The sequence below is a fragment of the Capsella rubella genome, unplaced genomic scaffold, assembly GCF_000375325.1.
Source record: "Capsella rubella cultivar Monte Gargano unplaced genomic scaffold, Caprub1_0 scaffold_7, whole genome shotgun sequence".
In the NCBI taxonomy this organism is placed as follows: domain Eukaryota; kingdom Viridiplantae; phylum Streptophyta; class Magnoliopsida; order Brassicales; family Brassicaceae; genus Capsella; species Capsella rubella.
This window is the reverse complement of record NW_006238917.1, coordinates 7,466,229-7,484,219: the sequence shown is the minus strand read 5'-3', so window position 1 is coordinate 7,484,219 and position 17,991 is coordinate 7,466,229. Positions and strand designations below refer to the sequence as shown.

At 36.6% G+C, this 17,991-nt stretch overlaps 4 protein-coding genes across 4 annotated transcripts; 2 read left to right on the top strand and 2 right to left on the bottom strand.

Moving 5' to 3' along the window:
* Positions 1-3,437: 3,437 nt before the first annotated feature.
* Positions 3,438-5,747, top strand: LOC17878317 (vesicle-associated protein 4-2). The gene is made up of 7 exons (XM_006283942.2): positions 3,438-3,919; positions 4,352-4,422; positions 4,500-4,581; positions 4,683-4,801; positions 5,058-5,135; positions 5,246-5,365; positions 5,471-5,747. The coding sequence occupies exons 1-7, from the start codon at positions 3,535-3,537 to the stop codon at positions 5,528-5,530; spliced, it is 915 nt and encodes a 304-aa protein (XP_006284004.2). The 5' UTR covers positions 3,438-3,534; the 3' UTR covers positions 5,531-5,747.
* A 323-nt stretch (positions 5,748-6,070) lies between these two features.
* On the top strand, positions 6,071-8,289 carry LOC17877393 (bifunctional riboflavin kinase/FMN phosphatase). The gene is made up of 10 exons (XM_006282586.2): positions 6,071-6,322; positions 6,419-6,605; positions 6,696-6,826; positions 6,917-6,986; positions 7,084-7,149; positions 7,227-7,381; positions 7,473-7,568; positions 7,661-7,812; positions 7,891-7,974; positions 8,067-8,289. Exons 1-10 carry the CDS (start codon positions 6,247-6,249, stop codon positions 8,187-8,189), a joined length of 1,140 nt encoding a protein of 379 aa, XP_006282648.1. The 5' UTR covers positions 6,071-6,246; the 3' UTR covers positions 8,190-8,289.
* Positions 8,274-10,442, bottom strand: LOC17878087 (sugar transport protein 12). Its single transcript, XM_006282744.2, has 4 exons — positions 10,216-10,442; positions 9,782-10,104; positions 8,916-9,545; positions 8,274-8,839 (listed from the first exon to the last, which is right to left on the bottom strand). Exons 1-4 carry the CDS (start codon positions 10,346-10,348, stop codon positions 8,420-8,422), a joined length of 1,506 nt encoding a protein of 501 aa, XP_006282806.1. The 5' UTR covers positions 10,349-10,442; the 3' UTR covers positions 8,274-8,419.
* Positions 10,443-11,180: 738 nt separating this feature from the next.
* LOC17877589 (external alternative NAD(P)H-ubiquinone oxidoreductase B3, mitochondrial) lies at positions 11,181-14,267 on the bottom strand. The gene is made up of 10 exons (XM_006285045.2): positions 14,179-14,267; positions 13,686-13,956; positions 13,318-13,521; positions 12,908-13,158; positions 12,611-12,827; positions 12,395-12,499; positions 12,009-12,284; positions 11,787-11,908; positions 11,561-11,680; positions 11,181-11,463 (listed from the first exon to the last, which is right to left on the bottom strand). Exons 1-10 carry the CDS (start codon positions 14,265-14,267, stop codon positions 11,376-11,378), a joined length of 1,743 nt encoding a protein of 580 aa, XP_006285107.1. The 3' UTR covers positions 11,181-11,375.
* Between the last annotated feature and the right edge of the window lie 3,724 nt (positions 14,268-17,991).

The following is a 17,991-nucleotide window of genomic DNA, read 5'->3' as shown; positions in this document are numbered from 1 at the left end:
TTTGTTTATATATTATTTTTTATCTTTTTTTTTTTTGCTGGTGGCAGCTGCCCCCACCATCTTGGCTGTGGATCCGCCCCTGATGGATACTGCATGATATCATAATATAAGCTGCAACAAAAATAGCAATTCAAACTTATTAATTTGATTGATTACATAAAACTTTAAAGGATTCTCTATACAAATATACTAGTTTCTAATGGTTGGTACAAATTGATTTCGACCATCAATTCTTAAATACAGTTGTGTTGATCCAAAGGTAATTGTTCGTTTGGATGTCGAAATTATTTGTGTTCACAACTGATACTATATATACAACATACGAGTGACAATAAAACTTGATTTTATGTTATTTGATACTTTTGTGTAGCAGTCAATTTCATATTTGTTTAGAGCATTAGGCGTCGTGGGGACTAACTAAACATATTAACATCTCATAAAAAAGATGATCATGGAATGGTTATTACTCATTAGAAAAACGGTTCCATTCAAGAAATGTCCACTGTTTAAGTCATAATGAACTTGAAAAAGTTTTATAGGTTAGAAACCAATCACATGAGATGATATGCATTTTTCTCCCATAATTAGAAAATGCACACACACCATCAACTTCGAGTAACAGTTTGGCAACAACAAGACCACGTACCTGCCTTATTTACTGAATAGTTATTTATCCAAGCGGATAGCTTTAAGAAGAAAGAAAATATAGAAATCATGTATAGTTTTTGGCTTTTTGCATTTTATATATATATGTGTGTGTGTTCATTCGTTACGTATAAACAAAATCCTTTGAACTCTAAACAGTTGAAAGGAGCAGAGTCAGCAGACAAAGAACCAAAGATCCTTTCGTCCACATATATATATATAAAACGATATAATTCGATACGAAATCGTAATGGTTGTGCAGTTGATGTTGCCACTTATAAGACACTTACGTAAGACTTCATGCAAATATCATTTAATATACGTACGTATTGAATTTATACGTGTTAGTTTGATTATATATTGGTCAATTTTTGGGGGTTTGTTCGATAATAGAGTTGATGGAAAACTTTGATAATATTAAAAATTATATCCTATGAATTTTGGGGGAAAGACAGCAACACACTCGAGAACTCTCTGGAAATTGTGTTTTCATCTTCTTTTTTTCTTTTTAGGATTAATTCGTTGATCTATAATCTCCGAACTACACTGCCAACAAGAAACAAAAGCATTCATATATATAAAAGACTTAATTTAACTTATCCTTAATATATACAATTATTTAAATTTATATTCAAGAGTTGATATGATTGAATTTGAAAGGAACGACATCAGGTATTGTAACAACAACATTATTGGAGAGCTCTTAAATTTTGTTTTTACCAATGTTTTTGTACTAAAATTCTAAGAGTTTCAAGTTTTTGCTCTTGATTAAGAGATCATTTTTAGCTTTTTAGTTTATTTTTTTACTTTTCATCTCTTAAGATTACCTTAAGAATGGTCTAAAGTCTTTTTGAGATTTTAACGAATTCTATCATAATGGCAGCTAAAAAACTCAGGTTTGGTTCTTTATGTTATTAACACTTTTAAAACGAATGCCTTTAAATAAAAGAAAAAAAACCTTTTAAAATGACCTTGTAAACCACTAGCCTCGTAAAACAGAAAAACACAAAAAAAAAAAAACACTATCAGTCGAATAGAAATTAATAAATCGAATAACACTAAAAAATCATTTACATGAATCAATAAATCGAATAACACTAAAATTTAAAATATGGATACAATCACCCAATCCAATAACACATTTATATAAAAGATTTCACGAAACGCATAATAAATTAATAATGGAATAATTCTTTCAAATTCAATTAAATTCTTGGTTGGTATAATTATAATACTCTGGGCTTTTGTAACGTTTCATCTCTAGTCGTCTTCAGGCCCATATATTTATTTGTCTGGCCTCATATGTTAAATAATGTTAGTCCACGTGACTTAGCAAAAAATTGGATATGGTGCGAGTGTGACTGCTGAGTATGTCTCACCACTGGTGTGGTAAACTGTGCATTATTTTAGAATAGTTCCCATTGTCACAGTAGAGACAAAGCACTAGTGAGCACCTGAGGGTCTCGACCAGTAAGATCAAATAATATTACATCCATGCCAAGAACACAAGGAAGAAGAAGACTGTGTTTGGTAAGAGCATCTGCTGGAGAAGAAGAATCAGGCGATCAAAGCATACCTGAGAAGCATACCTGAGAGAAGAAGTTTTTTGAGCTTAGCAGAGGCCGGTCTTGTGGAAATCTCCGGCCTTGGTGCTCACGAGAAGTTTATCTGTCGACTAACCGGTAAATTAAATTTGAGAAATTACTTGCAATCCCTAATTTAATTTCAATCGATTAAGTTTGTTGTTTTGATTCAAAATTGGATAATATTGGTATAGACAGATTATCAAATGACTAATTTACATTAAAATAATGGCATATTTTGAAAAGAAGAAAAAAGCATACATTGAAAGATAGTCTTTTAGATGAAATATCGGATTTTATTGGACAAATATCGTCGTTGAACTTATTAAGAATGATATCGGAGCAAGAAGGATGCTCAACAGAAGAGTTGAATGGAGGCAAAATATGTGACTGGTTCCTCAAGGACAAGCTCAAGAGAGAGCACAACATCAAATCTGCTGTTCTTTAATGGGATGACCCCGATTTCCCATTTTGATTATTCTTCTACTTTTTTGTTACATTAATTTAAGGGTTTCATCATATCCATTGAAAATCATCTGAACCTAATATATTGAAGATATGTGTCAGTTTCTTCATCAACAAGGTGAATGAATGTGTGCGAACACCTATCATAAGTCTAAATCTAATATGGTGGTTATGACTAGGAAATTAATAAACTCATTGTTAACTCCTCCTACAATACATAAAATTCATATTGGCTCGGTTTGAGGAAGACTCTTGAGGTTGGCTTCGACTTTGACTATAAAGACTCTTGGAGTTGTGCGACGTCATCTAGGAAGATTCAAGGGTTTGTTAAGTCTTGTTTTTGAATCGATACATAACTTAAGATGAGAAAGCTCTCTTTACGCGTAATCATCTTTCTCTTTTATACCTTTCCACCAAAAAAAATATAAGAAAAAGTTTGAATTTATCTACAAACCACGAAAACGACTTGAGAAAAAGACAACACTAAACAAAACAAAGAAAAAATAAAGACTTGGAAAGAGAGAATCCAAAAGTTCGTAGAAGAAAGATTATAAAAACAATAACAAAGAAGAATCCAATACGCTGTCGTATTGAAACATGTCTTAATCCTACTTTTTAAATTCACCTCTCCACTTCCAAAATCCGCTAATCAAGCCATCGGATTTACTAATTAAACAATAAAAAAAAATCAGACAAATCAACAAAAACACGGACGCGAAATCAACCAATTAAATCCACTTCCTCTCACCATCTCACGTCCGATCTCTCTCTCTTCACAAGTCAACTCCTTTCTCCGTCGCAATTCGCGTGCTTCAAAACAACCGTTGAGAGAGAGGAGAAAATGACTATGACGACGGAGGAGAAACCATCCTCCGACGGCAAAGGAGGTTGGGGTTTCTTCAAAATCCCATTTCGCAACTCTTCAACAAGTCACGGAAGAAACAACGCTTCTAGTGCTGCCACGTCTCCGTTTCCATCTGGAGCTTCTTCTTCTTCTTCTACTTCTTCTCATCTCCACAACCATCATCATCAGCACCAACAGCAACAACATCATCCGCACCACCACCATCATCATCATCAGCTTGGTTATAACGGGCCTCATGGTGATGGATCGGGTCAGAATCAGCACCCGACTCCTTCACCTTCGGTTTCTTCTGTTGCTAAGTCGTTTCTTCCTACTAAACGGAGATTGAAGCTTGATCCTTCTGAGAAACTTTATTTTCCCTGTGAGTTTTTTTGCGAATCGTAATTACGTCTTTTTTTTTTTGTTTCTTCGTCTTCTAGGGTTTGTTGCTGAATACTCGAGATCCATTGACATTAGTCCAAAATTTTAGTAGAATCTTGAGTATTTGAGTGATCTGATTGTAGAAAATTGATATTGACTCAACGGGAAAACATAAAGTTTTAAACTTTTTGGAGTTTATAGGAGTTTTTAATCAAAAGTTTAACTTCTTAATTGGTCCATAATCCTATAAATGGCTTAAATTAGGAGTCTTTATAGATAGAAATGAATCATTTTAGGTATCAAATGATTTTTCAGGAAGATATTAATAGGCCAGGAGTTCATTTCATGATATTTCGGCGTTGGGAAGTTTAGTTGTTTACTGTTACAAGTAATGCTGCGGAGTACTGAATTAGATTATAAATTTGTTTTGAAGATGAGCCTGGGAAGCAAGTAAGGAGTGCCATCAAGATTAAAAATACCAGCAAATCACATGTAGCCTTCAAGGTTAGTTTTTGATCTAACTGTTTTGGTTTTCTGTGTGTTTTGCGTTTCTGTATATGTGCTTACTTGTTGCTCTTCAGTTTCAAACAACTGCACCGAAGAGTTGCTTCATGCGTCCACCCGGTGCTATTCTTGCTCCTGGAGAAACTATCATCGCTACTGGTAATTGTTTTCTTTTTTTTTCTCCCCTGTGTTCTTTTTTCTTCTTGATGAGGTTATCAGAACAATGGCTTATTCAATTGTTCTCTTGTTGAAATGTACAGTGTTCAAATTTGTTGAGCCTCCTGAGAATAATGAGAAGCCAATGGATCAAAGGAGCAGAGTTAAGTTCAAAATCATGAGCCTGAAGGTGAAAGGTCCAATGGACTATGTCCCTGAGCTGGTACGTTGAATCTTATGATGTTGTTTATAAGCTGTTCTTTGAAAATGAAAATGGTAGTTACAACATGTAAGAGTCTAGATAAAACTAAAGATATCGATGACTATACTAAGAATGCTTTTTAAGGCTTACACATATAACCAAGCATGTGTTCTAGTGACATATCTCATATTGTTTGTTACCTTCTTACATTTCTAAGTTTCCACTGAATTTTGTATCCAAGGCATATCACAATGTTTTTATTTTTGTTTTTTCGCAGTTTGATGAGCAAAAGGAAGATGTGTCTAAGGAGCAAATATTGCGTGTGATTTTCCTTGATCCTGAACGTCCCAACCCTGTGAGTACTAAAATCATTATGCTTATGAAGTGGATTCATAATAACACTGATTGTTATATTTAGGGGTTCAGTCTCTAATAGTCTAATTATCTATATGATGAATGAACTAGGCACTCGAAAAACTGAAGCGTCAGTTAGCAGAAGCAGATGCAGCGGTGGAGGCCCGGAAGAAACCGCCAGAGGAAACAGGTCCAAAGATGATTGGAGAAGGGCTTGTGATCGATGAATGGGTCAGTCACATTTACGGTTTCAGAGTCTCTTCCCTTGTCTCTTCCGTTAGATGATTGTGAAAATCTGACACTGTGTTTGTGTCTTTTCCTCTAATCAAAATACAGAAGGAGCGTCGAGAGAGATATCTTGCACAACAACAAGGCGAAGGAGTTGACTCTGTCTGAGACTTAAAAGCTCCTTCTCAGGACAAAAGCAAGTACTTGTGAAGAAGAAGAAGAAGAAGAGGCTACCACTATATTGAATTTATCTGCTAACTTCTAGATTGATAATGCAATCTAAAGACCATGTTGGTAAAAGAAAAAAGACAGTGAAGGAAACTTTTTCATGTAAAAAAAGGAATGTAAACTTGGGGGTTTGATAATGAATTGTTCATGTTAAGAAGACTAATTAAAAAACAGAGTTGAGGATGTGTATTAAAATCAAAATTTAAAGTTCTCCAATTAAGCGTTGAATAATTAACCGGTCGACCGTTTTGAATTTGAACCGTTCAATTTTCCCCTTAACCGGTCGTACAGAAGCTTCTCTTGACTCTTGAGATTTTGATGAAACATCGTCGTGTCGTTAGTTGAATCCGTACCGGTCAAAATCAGTCAGACCGAGTATTAATTTCGAATGATCCGGTAGGACCGGAATTTTGATTAAGGTATCTGAACTGGAGATGCTAATCCCTAGCCCCTAGGCAAAGCTTATACGTGTACGTCTTCTCAGCCCTTCCTATTTCATTCCTCTATACTCTGCGGCGTCACTTCTCCGTCGTCCTCAATTCGTTCGCCGGCGTTAACGAGTCGCCGCAAATCTAAAATTTGTCGCAGCTCAGGTGGGCGATTGTAAATTTACAGAGTGTAAAAGAAGTGTGAAATATAATTTGTAATTGGAATAAATGTCGATGAGCAATTCCTTGAAGAAGCTCTCTTCTTGTGTTCTTATTGATCTCGATGGTACCCTACTCAACACAGGTAGATTAACGAAATCAATAGAATTGTTTCAATTGCTCTTTATGTAACTTCGATATTTGAATTTGAATTTGATGTCTTTTTGAATTTTGATTGTAGATGGTGTTGTGGGAGACATATTGAGGAAATACTTGTGTAAATATGGTAAACAGTGGGATGGAAGAGAATCACTGAAAATAGTTGGGCAAACTCCATTAGAAGCTGCTACTACCATTGTTGAAGATTATGGACTTCCTTGTGGAGTTGATGAATTCAACTCTGAATTCTACCCTTTGTTCTCTGCTCAGTAAGTTACTTTTTGCTTCTCTCTTCGTTTGTCTTCCAAATTGTTGTTTTCTTCTGGTTTTGAAGTTTTGAAGTTTTTGTGTTTTTGTAGGATGGACAAGATCAAGTCCCTTCCTGGTGCCACTCGGTTGATTCGACATTTGAAGTGTCATGGAGTGCCTATGGCATTGGCTTCCAATTCTTCAAGGGCAAATATTGAAACCAAAATTTCTCATCATGAAGGTAACAGCTTTTATGAAGATGATTGTTACTTTGATGCATTATCTTGTATTGGTAGATTTGTTTCATGAGAAAGATTTCATTTTTCTTTAGGTTGGAAGGAGTGCTTCTCGGTTATTGTTGGTCGTGATGAAGTTTCCAAAGGAAAGCCTTCTCCTGATATGTAAGCCCTATCCAGTTTTGATTTATTGATTTCAATGGAACGAAAGACTGGTTTGTTAGTTTACAATTCTAATGACAATGATCGTTTTTGTATAAAGTTTTCTTGAAGCAGCTAAAAGATTGAATAAAGATCCAGAGGACTGTTTGGTTATTGAAGATTCTGTGTGAGACTCACTTTTACTGTTATCATTTTTTGCAATTGTGTTTGGTTCTTTTTAGTAACAGTTAGTTGAAATGGCAGGCCTGGTGTTATGGCTGGTAAAGCTGCTGGGATGAAAGTTATTGCTGTTCCTTCTCTGCCTAAACAAACACATCTTTATACATGTGCTGATGAAATCATCAATTCACTACTCGACATAAGACCAGAAAAATGGGGTCTACCTCCATTTCAAGATTGTAAAAAAAACAACTCACAAACTCTGTTCAATACTTCTGTTCTGTTCATCTCGGTAAAAAAGACTTTTAACCTTGTAATTTGTATTTGCAGGGATAGAGAACACTTTACCAATTGATCCATGGCATATTGGAGGTCCAGTTATTAAAGGATTTGGCCGTGGCTCTAAAGTACTTGGAATCCCCACAGGTCAGTTTTAAAAATTATTGAACATAACTCTTTTTCCTCACTGTATATTTATATGGTCTATTCGCTTATCGTTGCATTGCATTTGTTTTCAGCTAACTTGTCAACAAAGGATTATGCGAATGAGCTAGTCGAACATCCTTCGGGAGTGTACTTTGGCTGGGCGGGATTGCCAACGAGAGGTGTTTACAAAATGGTCATGAGCATCGGTTGGAATCCTTTTTTCGATAACAAGGAGAAAACTATTGTGAGTTCATTGATAAAAAGTTTCAGACTTTATCCTCCTGTAATGGTTGCTTTCTTTAACTTAGCTCTGGTTACATAGGAGCCATGGTTGCTTCACGATTTCACGGAAGATTTCTACGGAGAAGAGTTACGTCTTATAATCGTTGGCTATATACGCCCTGAGGTTATCATCATCGAATTCATTATCCATTATTCATGACTGTAGTTTAATGCAATACTCAGCTGTTGGCTCATATTGTTTTCTATTATTGCCAGGCTAATTTCACTTCACTGGAAAGTCTAGTCGCAAAGATTCACGAGGACAGAGAAGTTGCAGAGAGAGCTCTTGATCTTCCATCATATGCTAAGTTCAAGAATGATCCCTATCTGACGAAATGATAAAATCATACATGTAAAAATCTTGTTTTCTCACATTCTTGAATCTTTGATTTTTAAATAGGATAACAATTTATACTCTCTGAATGTTTTCAGAACTCAATTCAGGCTTGCATTGTTCTCAGTCCTGATTGTTCTTTTACTCTCAGACTCTTTGCTTGATTGAAGACAAAAGACAACATTTATTAATAATTAACCAAAAGATATTTCAATAACATGGTCCGTAAGGCTCATCAGGCATCAATGAACCTTGACCAATACCAATGTGATCTCCAGACTTTACTCATCTCCTCGATCGGTACACCTCTTGTCTCCGGCAAGAAAAGGTAGACGAAAATGGACATCACCAACACGAAAAACGCGAAGAATATGAACAACCCGAACTTCAGGTGGCAAAGCAGCATCAGAAACACCTGAGCTATTATGAACGTGAAGATCATGTTCATCGACACCGTTATGCTCTGAGCCGCTGATCGTATTTCCAGCGGGAAAATCTCCGAAGGAACTAGCCATCCAAGAGGACCCCAAGACCAAGCAAACGCCGACACGTAGATGCATATGAACAAGACCACAACAATGGCGTACCATTTTGGTAAATCACCTGGGTTCCCATCAACGCCGAACTTAGCTCCGATCGCCACCGCAACAGCTACCTAAATCAGTGACATAATAACCGGATTAATTTACCATAACCGAATCAAAACCCGGTTAAGAGATGAAATTGAAAACCTGAGAAATGAGCATTTGTAATCCTCCTTCAAGGAAGAGAAGTCGTCTTCCCCACTTATCAACGCCATAGATCGAGACCACCGTCGCTCCAAGGTTAACCAAACCGGTCACAACCGCCGACATCAGAGCCGCGTCGTTACCAAAACCGATCGTCTGGAACAGAACCGGCGCGTAAAACATGATGACATTGATTCCAGTGAGCTGCTGAAACGAAGGGATCAGAATCGCCATCGTTAGATGCGGTCTATACTTCCTCTGCAACAAGTTTCGCCATGGATTCTCAACGAGCTTCGAAGCTTCACTGGCGGCGATTAAGTCGTTCATCTCGGCTTCAACATCGTCGACGCCTCGGATCTTACGGAGCTTCGTTTCGGCTTGCTTAAATTTACCTCGCTCGATCATGGAGTTTGGTGTATCCGGGAGGATAAGGGAACCGACGGTGATAATGAGAGCTGGAACGACGGCGCCGCCGAGACTAAGCCGCCATCCCCATCCGCCGCGGATTTTGGAGAAGAAGAAGTTCAAAACGTTGGCGACGAGGATACCAATAGTGATCGAGAGCTGGAATCCGATGTTTAATGCTCCTCTGTATTTATACGGCGCCATCTCCGAGAGATACAACGGTACAGACTACAAATTTGAAAAAAGTATTGAGGTTATCTTGTAATATCCTAAAAAACTTAAGGTCACGAAATTAAAAAATAGTCTCACACAAACTTAAGGTCCAAAGGGTGTATAATGTAAAATAATAAAGTATAAGGTTACAATTGAATTTACTAGCCAAAAGTAACAAAGCTAAATGGATCTATGTTATAGAAAAATAAAGTATGAGGTCAAGAATGTAATAGTAGATAAAAAGTAAGGACCTGATTGGTGAATCCGATACCAAAACCGAGTAACAAACGGCCAACGATGAGCATCCAAACAGCGGTAGCAAAACCATTAAGAAGAGCTCCGGCGCAGAAGAGAACTCCGCCGAGAAGCATCGAAATCTTCCGGCCAAACTTACGGGTGACGTAGGAGGCGACGACGCAGGAACAGACCGCGGCTAAGTAGAGAGAAGAGGTGAAGAGAGTGAGAGGAACGCTGTCGAATCTGCAGTACTGGTTTGACACGTGGTCCTTCTTCTGTTGCTCGTAAACCGACGGGAAGAACTCCTTCTGAAACGACTCCATAGTCGTCACTCCACCTTAATACACGACAGGAACAAATTAAAAACTTTAAAGAACATTTTTTGTTTTTTTTTTTTCTCTTACGAGCGTTACGTTAGATGTGATGAGATGAGGGAAAGAGTACTTACCGGAGATTCCGATGTCGTAACCGAAGATGAGACCACCCATGGCGGCGACGATACATGTCACGGTGACGTAAGGAGTGAGGTTGCCGGGGTACTCCCTTTTGCCATCTCCGATGACGATTCCGACCGAGGGCATTTTAGTGTTTTACTATGTGTTCCTTCTTTGTTAGTAAACAAGGTGATATGAACTTATGAAGGTTTAAATGTGTTTATATAAACTGAGGGAAAAGCAAGTATGTACTGTAATTAGCTTCTTTTTTTTTTGTCAACCAATTACTGTAATTAGCTGTGGATTAATTTTTATTTTTTATTTTACTTTCTCTTTTTAAGAAATAATAAATTCATTTGTTGCCAAAACAAGAAGACAATAATAATTTTGTGGTAGAAACTATAACACCAATAGAGCTTGACATGGAAATAAATCCAAAAAAAAGGATAAGCAATTCTAGTTAGTCAAGTAGTATATACTAATTTTTTTTGTACATTTTTTTTTTCTGAATCCGGGGAAACTCTTCAAAAATATCATATTAGTATAAAGTAATCTTACTATTTAGTATATTAGTAGAAGGCTAACGCTAAAACGTGCAATAATAAATTCAACGATATGGATTAAATTATGGGGAGTGTGTGAATGGTTGAATTTGAATTTTTGTAGTTTCCACTTACGTAGAGAGTTCGCGATTATAGTGTAGTTAAGGGGTGTGTGTTTTTGGTAGGTTAGCTTTTGTCTTTTACGTTTATTATTAAGGAAGATGAACAATTTTAGTATTACGTATTGCCAGAAGATTTTCCTATAATTTCAACCTCCCATAATTGATACTGTATATATATATCATGTATAGGGTAAATAGGATAAGAATAAAGATCTAACAATGTATTTTCTGACTAGACTACACATCTTCGTACATTGTAAAATGTGAATCTACATATAAGGAAGACAGTAGACTGTGTGCTGTAATGAATTAATCTATGAAAGTTTGAAAGATAATAGAATCATCTATTTTTCTATCAGTTGATTCTTCCACGTTTTATTTCGCTATAGCGTACACAAGAGTAGTGTAGTGAATTAACCAAAGGAAGTTTTAACATCTTCACGTTGATTTGCTTTTATTTGAAAAGTAAAGAACCAAGACTATTGAGACTTGAGAGAGACTTGAGATTTTTCATATGCGACTTGAATCCCTCCCAAAGATGAATCGCCTCATCCAGTCTGAGACCACCAGGACTCTCGTTCGCCAGCTCACTTGCTTACTGTTATATTATAAACATGTTACCAAAACAAATAATACTGAAAGTTTTATGAATACTTTTTTTTTGTATTACATTACTAGTCAAACAACAATATTACCTAGCGTAAACGGAGTACCACAGCCATTGACTGCTGTGTCCTATCGACACCCAGTCTCCTGGAAGTTGGGCCGCTGTTTGTTCGCCTCCTAATGGAGCAAATTGTCCTAAATGTCGATACCTGTATAACACATTTTGATTTTTTTCCTTACTTTTAAGTCTATAAAACATTTACTGACATTGCAATCTCAATGACTAAGCGTCTAAGATACATATTTGGATCCAACCTGAAGGGACGGAAACGATGACGACCTTCTCCTCTTACCCTAATGGGACCTTCAGGGTTCTTCTCGCATTGTTCCATACGGTCAAAGCATTTTGCAAGGTAAGTGCCTTGTTGAGCTGCAACCTTATAGAAGCCACCAGTCAAAAGGATGAAAGCAAACAAAGTGTGACCACCTACTTGTGACTGAAAACGTGACTTTCAAGTTAGTAAAAACAGAACAAACCTGTGCAGTAGCTGGAAGAAACTTCACTTGTGAGTCGACTTGACAAAGAGCCGATTTAAGTTCTTCTATATTCAGTTCAATGGACTTATTGGAACCATTCTCAATTTGTCCTTGTTTTAGAAGATCGGCAATCCCATGCATACCTTTGCTCTTCAAGTAGAGCTCCACTTGAGGGTATCTATCACATATGTCATCTATTACTTCTTGGAATTTTTTCACTGTCAATGTTCCTGAATTTTCCTTATCTGCTTTCTTGAATATATCAGCTATGTCTTCCTGAAAAAGACAATCACAAAAAACAATCACAATCCAAAAATATAAGAAACAGAGAACCCCTATACATAACGGCTAGCTCAATTTATCTAGGTTCTGATCAGTTTGGTTACCATGACTTTTCTTTGGTTGATTGTTGCACAATCACCAAGTGCATATATGTTATCACAACCTTCAACCCGGAGCCATTCATCTGTCGCTAAAGCACGTCTATTGCCCTGGAAATTACAAAAAAAAACATCTTAGACTGTGTTGATAAAACTCAGTTACTATGAAATGATGAATATTGTAATGTGTAAAGCTCATATCTAAGACATTTGCTCACTCACCTGACCAATTTGTTTCATAAAATCTTTGACCACAGGACGAGTCCCAATACCAGTTGACCAAACAATCATTCCATAAGGAATAGTAGAGACCTCTCCTCCTTTGGTTTTCGCAGAAATTTCTTTGTCATTGACTTTGACCACCATAGAACCCAATTTCACATCAATACCATCTCTACCAAATTTTTCCTCAGCAAACTCTGTAATTCTCTTGTCAAACCTGTGAAAGAAAAGGTTCCTCGGAACATGAGTTAGACTTTGGTTATACATCAAAAGTTTTCGAGGTAAGAAAACACTTACATGGTCAAGATGTGGTCTGCAGCCTCTAGAAGAGTGATTTGCACTAAGTTCTTGGCTTTAGGATAGAGTTTGACTAGATCCTCGTTAACAAAATCACGAAGCTCAGAAGCAAACTCAACACCTGTTGGTCCACCACCAACAACAACAAAATGTAGCATTCTCTTTCTCTCTTCTTCGTTTAATCCCGGTAAAGTTGCCTTCTCAAATGAATCAATGACAGTGCTACGGATTCTCTGTGCATCTTCAACCTCCTGCAAGCCAGCCACCATATCTTAGAGCCATGTAAAACAAAAACATAAAACCCTTTACATCCATATAGACAGTTGAATAGTTATTTCACACTTCTCCAACTTGTAAAATAATATGACTAGTGGAACAAAAAAACTTTTAAAGAGCTAAGAGATACTAACTTTGAGGAAATGACAGTTCTCTTCCACGCCAGGAATGTTAAATGTGTTGGACTGAGCTCCAGTAGCAATTACAAGGAAGTCATAGTCAACATCAAATTCTTTCTTCCCATTCGAATTCAGGCCTTGTTTAGATCGGCAGTACACTTTCTTGCTTCCTGGATCAATTCTGAAACATTCTGCCTCCAAGAAAGACATCTCAACATTCTACTTGACAAGACACACAAGACAAAGTTGGCTTTAGTTGGTTGTCAACAATACAAACATTACAATAAGAAAAACTGGTGCAACAAACTGATGGTAAAATAAGTTCCTAAAAGATGTTTTTCCAAAAGAAGGTACTTAGGGATTAAGAAGAGTGTATTAGTTACCTTCCTTGCAATGTTGCGAATAGGTTCAACAACGCTGCGAGCTTCAACAGTTCCACAAGTAACACTAGGTAACAAGGGTGTGAAAGCAAAGTAGTTTCTAGGCGATATAACCTGAACCTCATAAGAGGAGTTATTCAAACTCTTCAAAAAACTTGCTCCAGCCCATCCAGTTCCAAGCAACACAACCTTTTTCTTTCTTTTTGTTCCAGTCTCAACACCATTGTTGCTATAGGATGCATTTGCCTCAGAGTAGACCATAAGTCCCCCACCACTTAGAAAATATAAATATTTAGTTACATACTATCTTAACGTAATTCCAAGAGTAACATTATGCAGATCAATTCACGCCAAAAACAGAGTAAACAGATCAATACATGCCAAAACAGAGCAAATTGATAGAGAAGCACAAATGAGAAGTTGAGACAAACTGAAACAGCGAAATGAAGACGTGAAGTATACAGATATGAATAGAGGAAGAAAATGGTATAGTGACCTGATGGTGGAGACGACGAGAATCTTGGAAAGAGAAGCAGAATCATGGAAAGCTTTGGATAGTCTCTCGAAGAAGGTGTAAGGTCTCATTATTTCGGGGACTTGTTGTTACGAGTTCAATCTCTCCAACAACGATTTGATTATTAATCTTGGTTACATAGAGAGAGAGAGAGAAGGAAAGAGCCGAGAAACCTGGAGAAAGTTGAAGACAAAGAAAGAAGAGTACAAAACAAAGTTCTGAGGGATGTGGAGAGGCCACCAAGTGGGATAAGGAGAGTGACGATGATTCTGTTTTTAAATAACCGTTTTTGATTGGACACGTGTCATTGCATGAAAATATTTAAACCGCCAACGTAAGAAGAGATTTTATGGTATGACATCAAGGTCTATTCTCCTAACTATATGCTTTTTGCTTTCTTATGATGTACATTATTTAGTCAAATGAAATAAATAGATTAGATGTGAAATTCTTGACTACACCAAAGGACAAACTCAACATGAGCTTTATCCTTCTTAATTATATTTGTTTACCAAACAAAATAAAATAATAATAACTATTGACACAAAATAATCAATAACAATGTGGAATTGTGGATATATATATCAATAGGCATATAATCATATTACTAGATAACTAATTTAAATTAAATATAAAATATATTCTAATGTATATTTTTATATTAAATACAAATATTTCTCTTAACATAGATTAAATCATTTTTAAAAAAATTGACAAAATTTTATACTGGCACGAATTTAAACAATGTTTTTTGATGTTATGGATATTGTGGATAATCATTTGAACTTGTACAATGACGATTACAAAATATCATATAACAAGTGTTATGCCTGACTGCACCACAGCTGTTAAAAGCAAAAAAGATCATCGATTAAAGACTTTCAAAACTTAGCATACTAGTGGATTTTGTAGCATACTTGCTACACATTTCCTATGTATTTTTATTATAAAATAGGCATAGCAGTAGTTGAAATTTGTTTCAATTTGCCAAGAATTTCAGGTTTACTTGACGCACTTGCTTGCTTGTGTTGTGATGTATTGCAGGAGGACCTGATGAGTAGCTAGGATTGAAGAAGATTAGAGGAAGCAAAACAATTCGTGAATATATCTGAGAAGTTAGAGTTTGTGATAAAAAACGATTAGAACACAGTGAAGTTATGTTTTTGCTTACCTGAAGCATATTACTGACTGCTAAGAACACATTTTACACAAATTATACTTTTGCTTACTTGAAGTATAGTACTGAGAACACAATAGGCTATGTGTTTGTGTTGTTAAATTGGCTCTAAGAACATTTGCATGTGTCTTTAAAAAAAAAAATTGTAAGAATCTATATTGTGGACATATCAAAAGTTTAGAGACAATAAAAAATTGAGATTTTTTGAGAAATGCCTCTTTTGGTCTACCTTTTTAAAAATACCACTCTTTTCTATCTATTTTCACAAATACCTCTTTTCAAATATGAAAAATTATAAATTTTTATATGGTTGATAATGTACATCAAGATCATCATTACAACTGGGAGATTAAATCGAAATATTTATAAAATTTTAAAAGGTTCTAAACGGTTTTTATAAGGTTTTTATAAGGTTTTTAAAAGATTTACAAGGTTTTTATAAGGTTTTTAAATGATTTTTAAAAGGTATTTATACGGTATTTATGAAATATATATGTAAATTTACACACATATAAAGATAATTTGTGTCTTTAAATATAAGTTTACACATAGTTTTTTGATAAATTTCAAAATTTATAATAATTTTTTAATAAAATTAGAAAGAGAGATATTTTTAAAAAGTGATATTAAAAAAGAAGTATTTTTGAAATTTCTCCTAAAAATTTTGGGAAAATTCCAAAAAAAAATGTAATTTATTTAATATATATATATATATATATATTTTCGATCTCTAGAAAAAAGAGGGTATATATAATATATGTTCTGATAATTATAGAATAAAGGGAAGTAATCGGCAACTATATCAACACAGAACAAAAATAAAAAAGGTTTTAATCTTATTCCTAATTCAATTCAGAAATCAGAACCACAAATCTCTATAAAACAGTTTATGTCCGGATCATAGAGAGATCCGACAAAAATAAAAGGAGGTTTTGTGTTGTTAATTGAAACTGATCATTCAACAGACGATGATGCTCAACTCTTACGCTCCAGAATTGCCACCGAACAGTAAAAGGAGGAAGAAGACGTCTCCGTCGTTGTATGGGTTATCTTTGTTACCAGATGAGATAGCTCTAAGATGTTTGGCTCGCGTTTCCAGAGTTTCAACAGCAATCCACAAAACGGCAAGGCTTTGCAAAAAGGCCTCAAATCAGAAAAGCCCAAAGCGCTTCCGCAACTGTCCAAGCCCACCTATGAAAGCAAACCTCTGCAACGGTCACCTGCAGTAAAAGACAAAAGCAGAGCATTTGCAGAGGGAGCCTTATCACCAAATCGTACAGAGGTCAAGGTGAGCAACAGATTTCAGATGCTACAAGACAACGACCAAGACGCGTGAAATCAAAACCAAAAGACAGCTCAGCAATCATTGGATACTCTAGGTTAATCCTTTGTATGCTATAAATATGTAATATGGGCTGTATTTGGAAACTAAGGTTGAAAGCAATAAAATCACAAAATCTTTCAATTTCTTCATGGTATCAGAGCCTCATGGCTCAACCTATCGAGCTCTATTCGTATCCTTCTCTCAATATCTCAAATTGTGTTACTGTGAAACTCACAGAGCGCAACTACATTCTGTGGAAGTCACAGTTTGAATCCTTTCTCTCTGGTCAAGGCCTTCTCGGTTTTGTCTCTGGCGCCATCACTGCTCCGCCATCAACCATTGAAGTCCCTCAGATCGAAGGTCGTGCCTCTGCTTCCGCTCCTAATCCTGATTATCTCGCATGGAATCGCTCAGATCAAGTTGTTATGGCGTGGTTACTAGGGTCTCTGTCAGAAGATATCCTCAGTGTGGTTGTCGGTTCCTCAACTTCTTCAGAAGTCTGGCTTAACCTTGCTAGTCATTTCAACAGAACCTCTTCCTCTCGTGTTCTGCAGCTGCAGCGTCGCCTCCATGGTATCTCTAAAGAAGGCAAAACCATGGATGAGTATCTGCGTGACCTCAAGAACGTGTGTGACCAGCTCTCCTCCGTTGGAAGTCCTGTCACTAAAAAGATGAAAGTTTTCGTCATGATTCACGGTCTAACCCGTGAATATGAACCTCTGATCACTTCCCTCGAGACCACTTTGGATTCTGTACCAGAACCAACCTATGAAGACATTGCCTATCGTCTGAAAGGGTATGATGATCGCCTCCAAAGCTATGCTGCCTCGACTGAAGTCTCTCCACACTTGGCATTCTACATTACAAACACTGCAAACAGAGGTCGTGGACAGTCTCAAGGTCGTGGAAACAGAGGCCGAGGTCGCACCAACTACTCCACTCGCGGTCGTGGCTTTCATCAACAGTTCAGCTCCAACAGCTCTGGCGAACGCCCTACCTGTCAGATCTGTGGTAAGAGAGGTCATCCTGCTCTACAGTGTTGGCATAGATTTGATGATAGCTACCAGCAACAAGAAGCTACAGCCGCTGCCTTGGCTGCGATGCACATAACCGATGTTACTGATGAAAATGGATGGCATCCAGACACAGCAGCAACAGCTCACATCACAAACTCACCTCTGCAGTTGCAACAGGTTCAACCCTACCATGGCTCAGACACTGTCATGGCAAGTGATGGTAACTTTCTTCCCATAACTCATATTGGATCTGCTAAACTTCCCTCTGCATCAGGTAA

Coding starts and splice junctions, on each gene's coding strand:
- LOC17878317 (XM_006283942.2), top strand. CDS start 3,535: ATGACTATGACGACGGAGGAGAAACCATCCTCCGACGGCAAAGGAGGT. Junction 4,423..4,499: donor AATCACATGTAGCCTTCAAG/GTTAGTTTTTGA, acceptor GTTGCTCTTCAG/TTTCAAACAACTGCACCGAA. Junction 4,582..4,682: donor AGAAACTATCATCGCTACTG/GTAATTGTTTTC, acceptor TGAAATGTACAG/TGTTCAAATTTGTTGAGCCT.
- LOC17877393 (XM_006282586.2), top strand. CDS start 6,247: ATGTCGATGAGCAATTCCTTGAAGAAGCTCTCTTCTTGTGTTCTTATT. Junction 6,606..6,695: donor TACCCTTTGTTCTCTGCTCA/GTAAGTTACTTT, acceptor GTGTTTTTGTAG/GATGGACAAGATCAAGTCCC. Junction 6,827..6,916: donor CAAAATTTCTCATCATGAAG/GTAACAGCTTTT, acceptor ATTTTTCTTTAG/GTTGGAAGGAGTGCTTCTCG.
- LOC17878087 (XM_006282744.2), bottom strand. CDS start 10,348: ATGCCCTCGGTCGGAATCGTCATCGGAGATGGCAAAAGGGAGTACCCC. Junction 9,546..9,781: donor GTATCGGATTCACCAATCAG/GTCCTTACTTTT, acceptor TCAAATTTGTAG/TCTGTACCGTTGTATCTCTC. Junction 8,840..8,915: donor TACAAATGCTCATTTCTCAG/GTTTTCAATTTC, acceptor TCACTGATTTAG/GTAGCTGTTGCGGTGGCGAT.
- LOC17877589 (XM_006285045.2), bottom strand. CDS start 14,267: ATGAGACCTTACACCTTCTTCGAGAGACTATCCAAAGCTTTCCATGAT. Junction 13,957..14,178: donor CTCGTCGTCTCCACCATCAG/GTCACTATACCA, acceptor ATATTTTCTAAG/TGGTGGGGGACTTATGGTCT. Junction 11,681..11,786: donor CATCGTTTCCGTCCCTTCAG/GTTGGATCCAAA, acceptor TGTGTTATACAG/GTATCGACATTTAGGACAAT.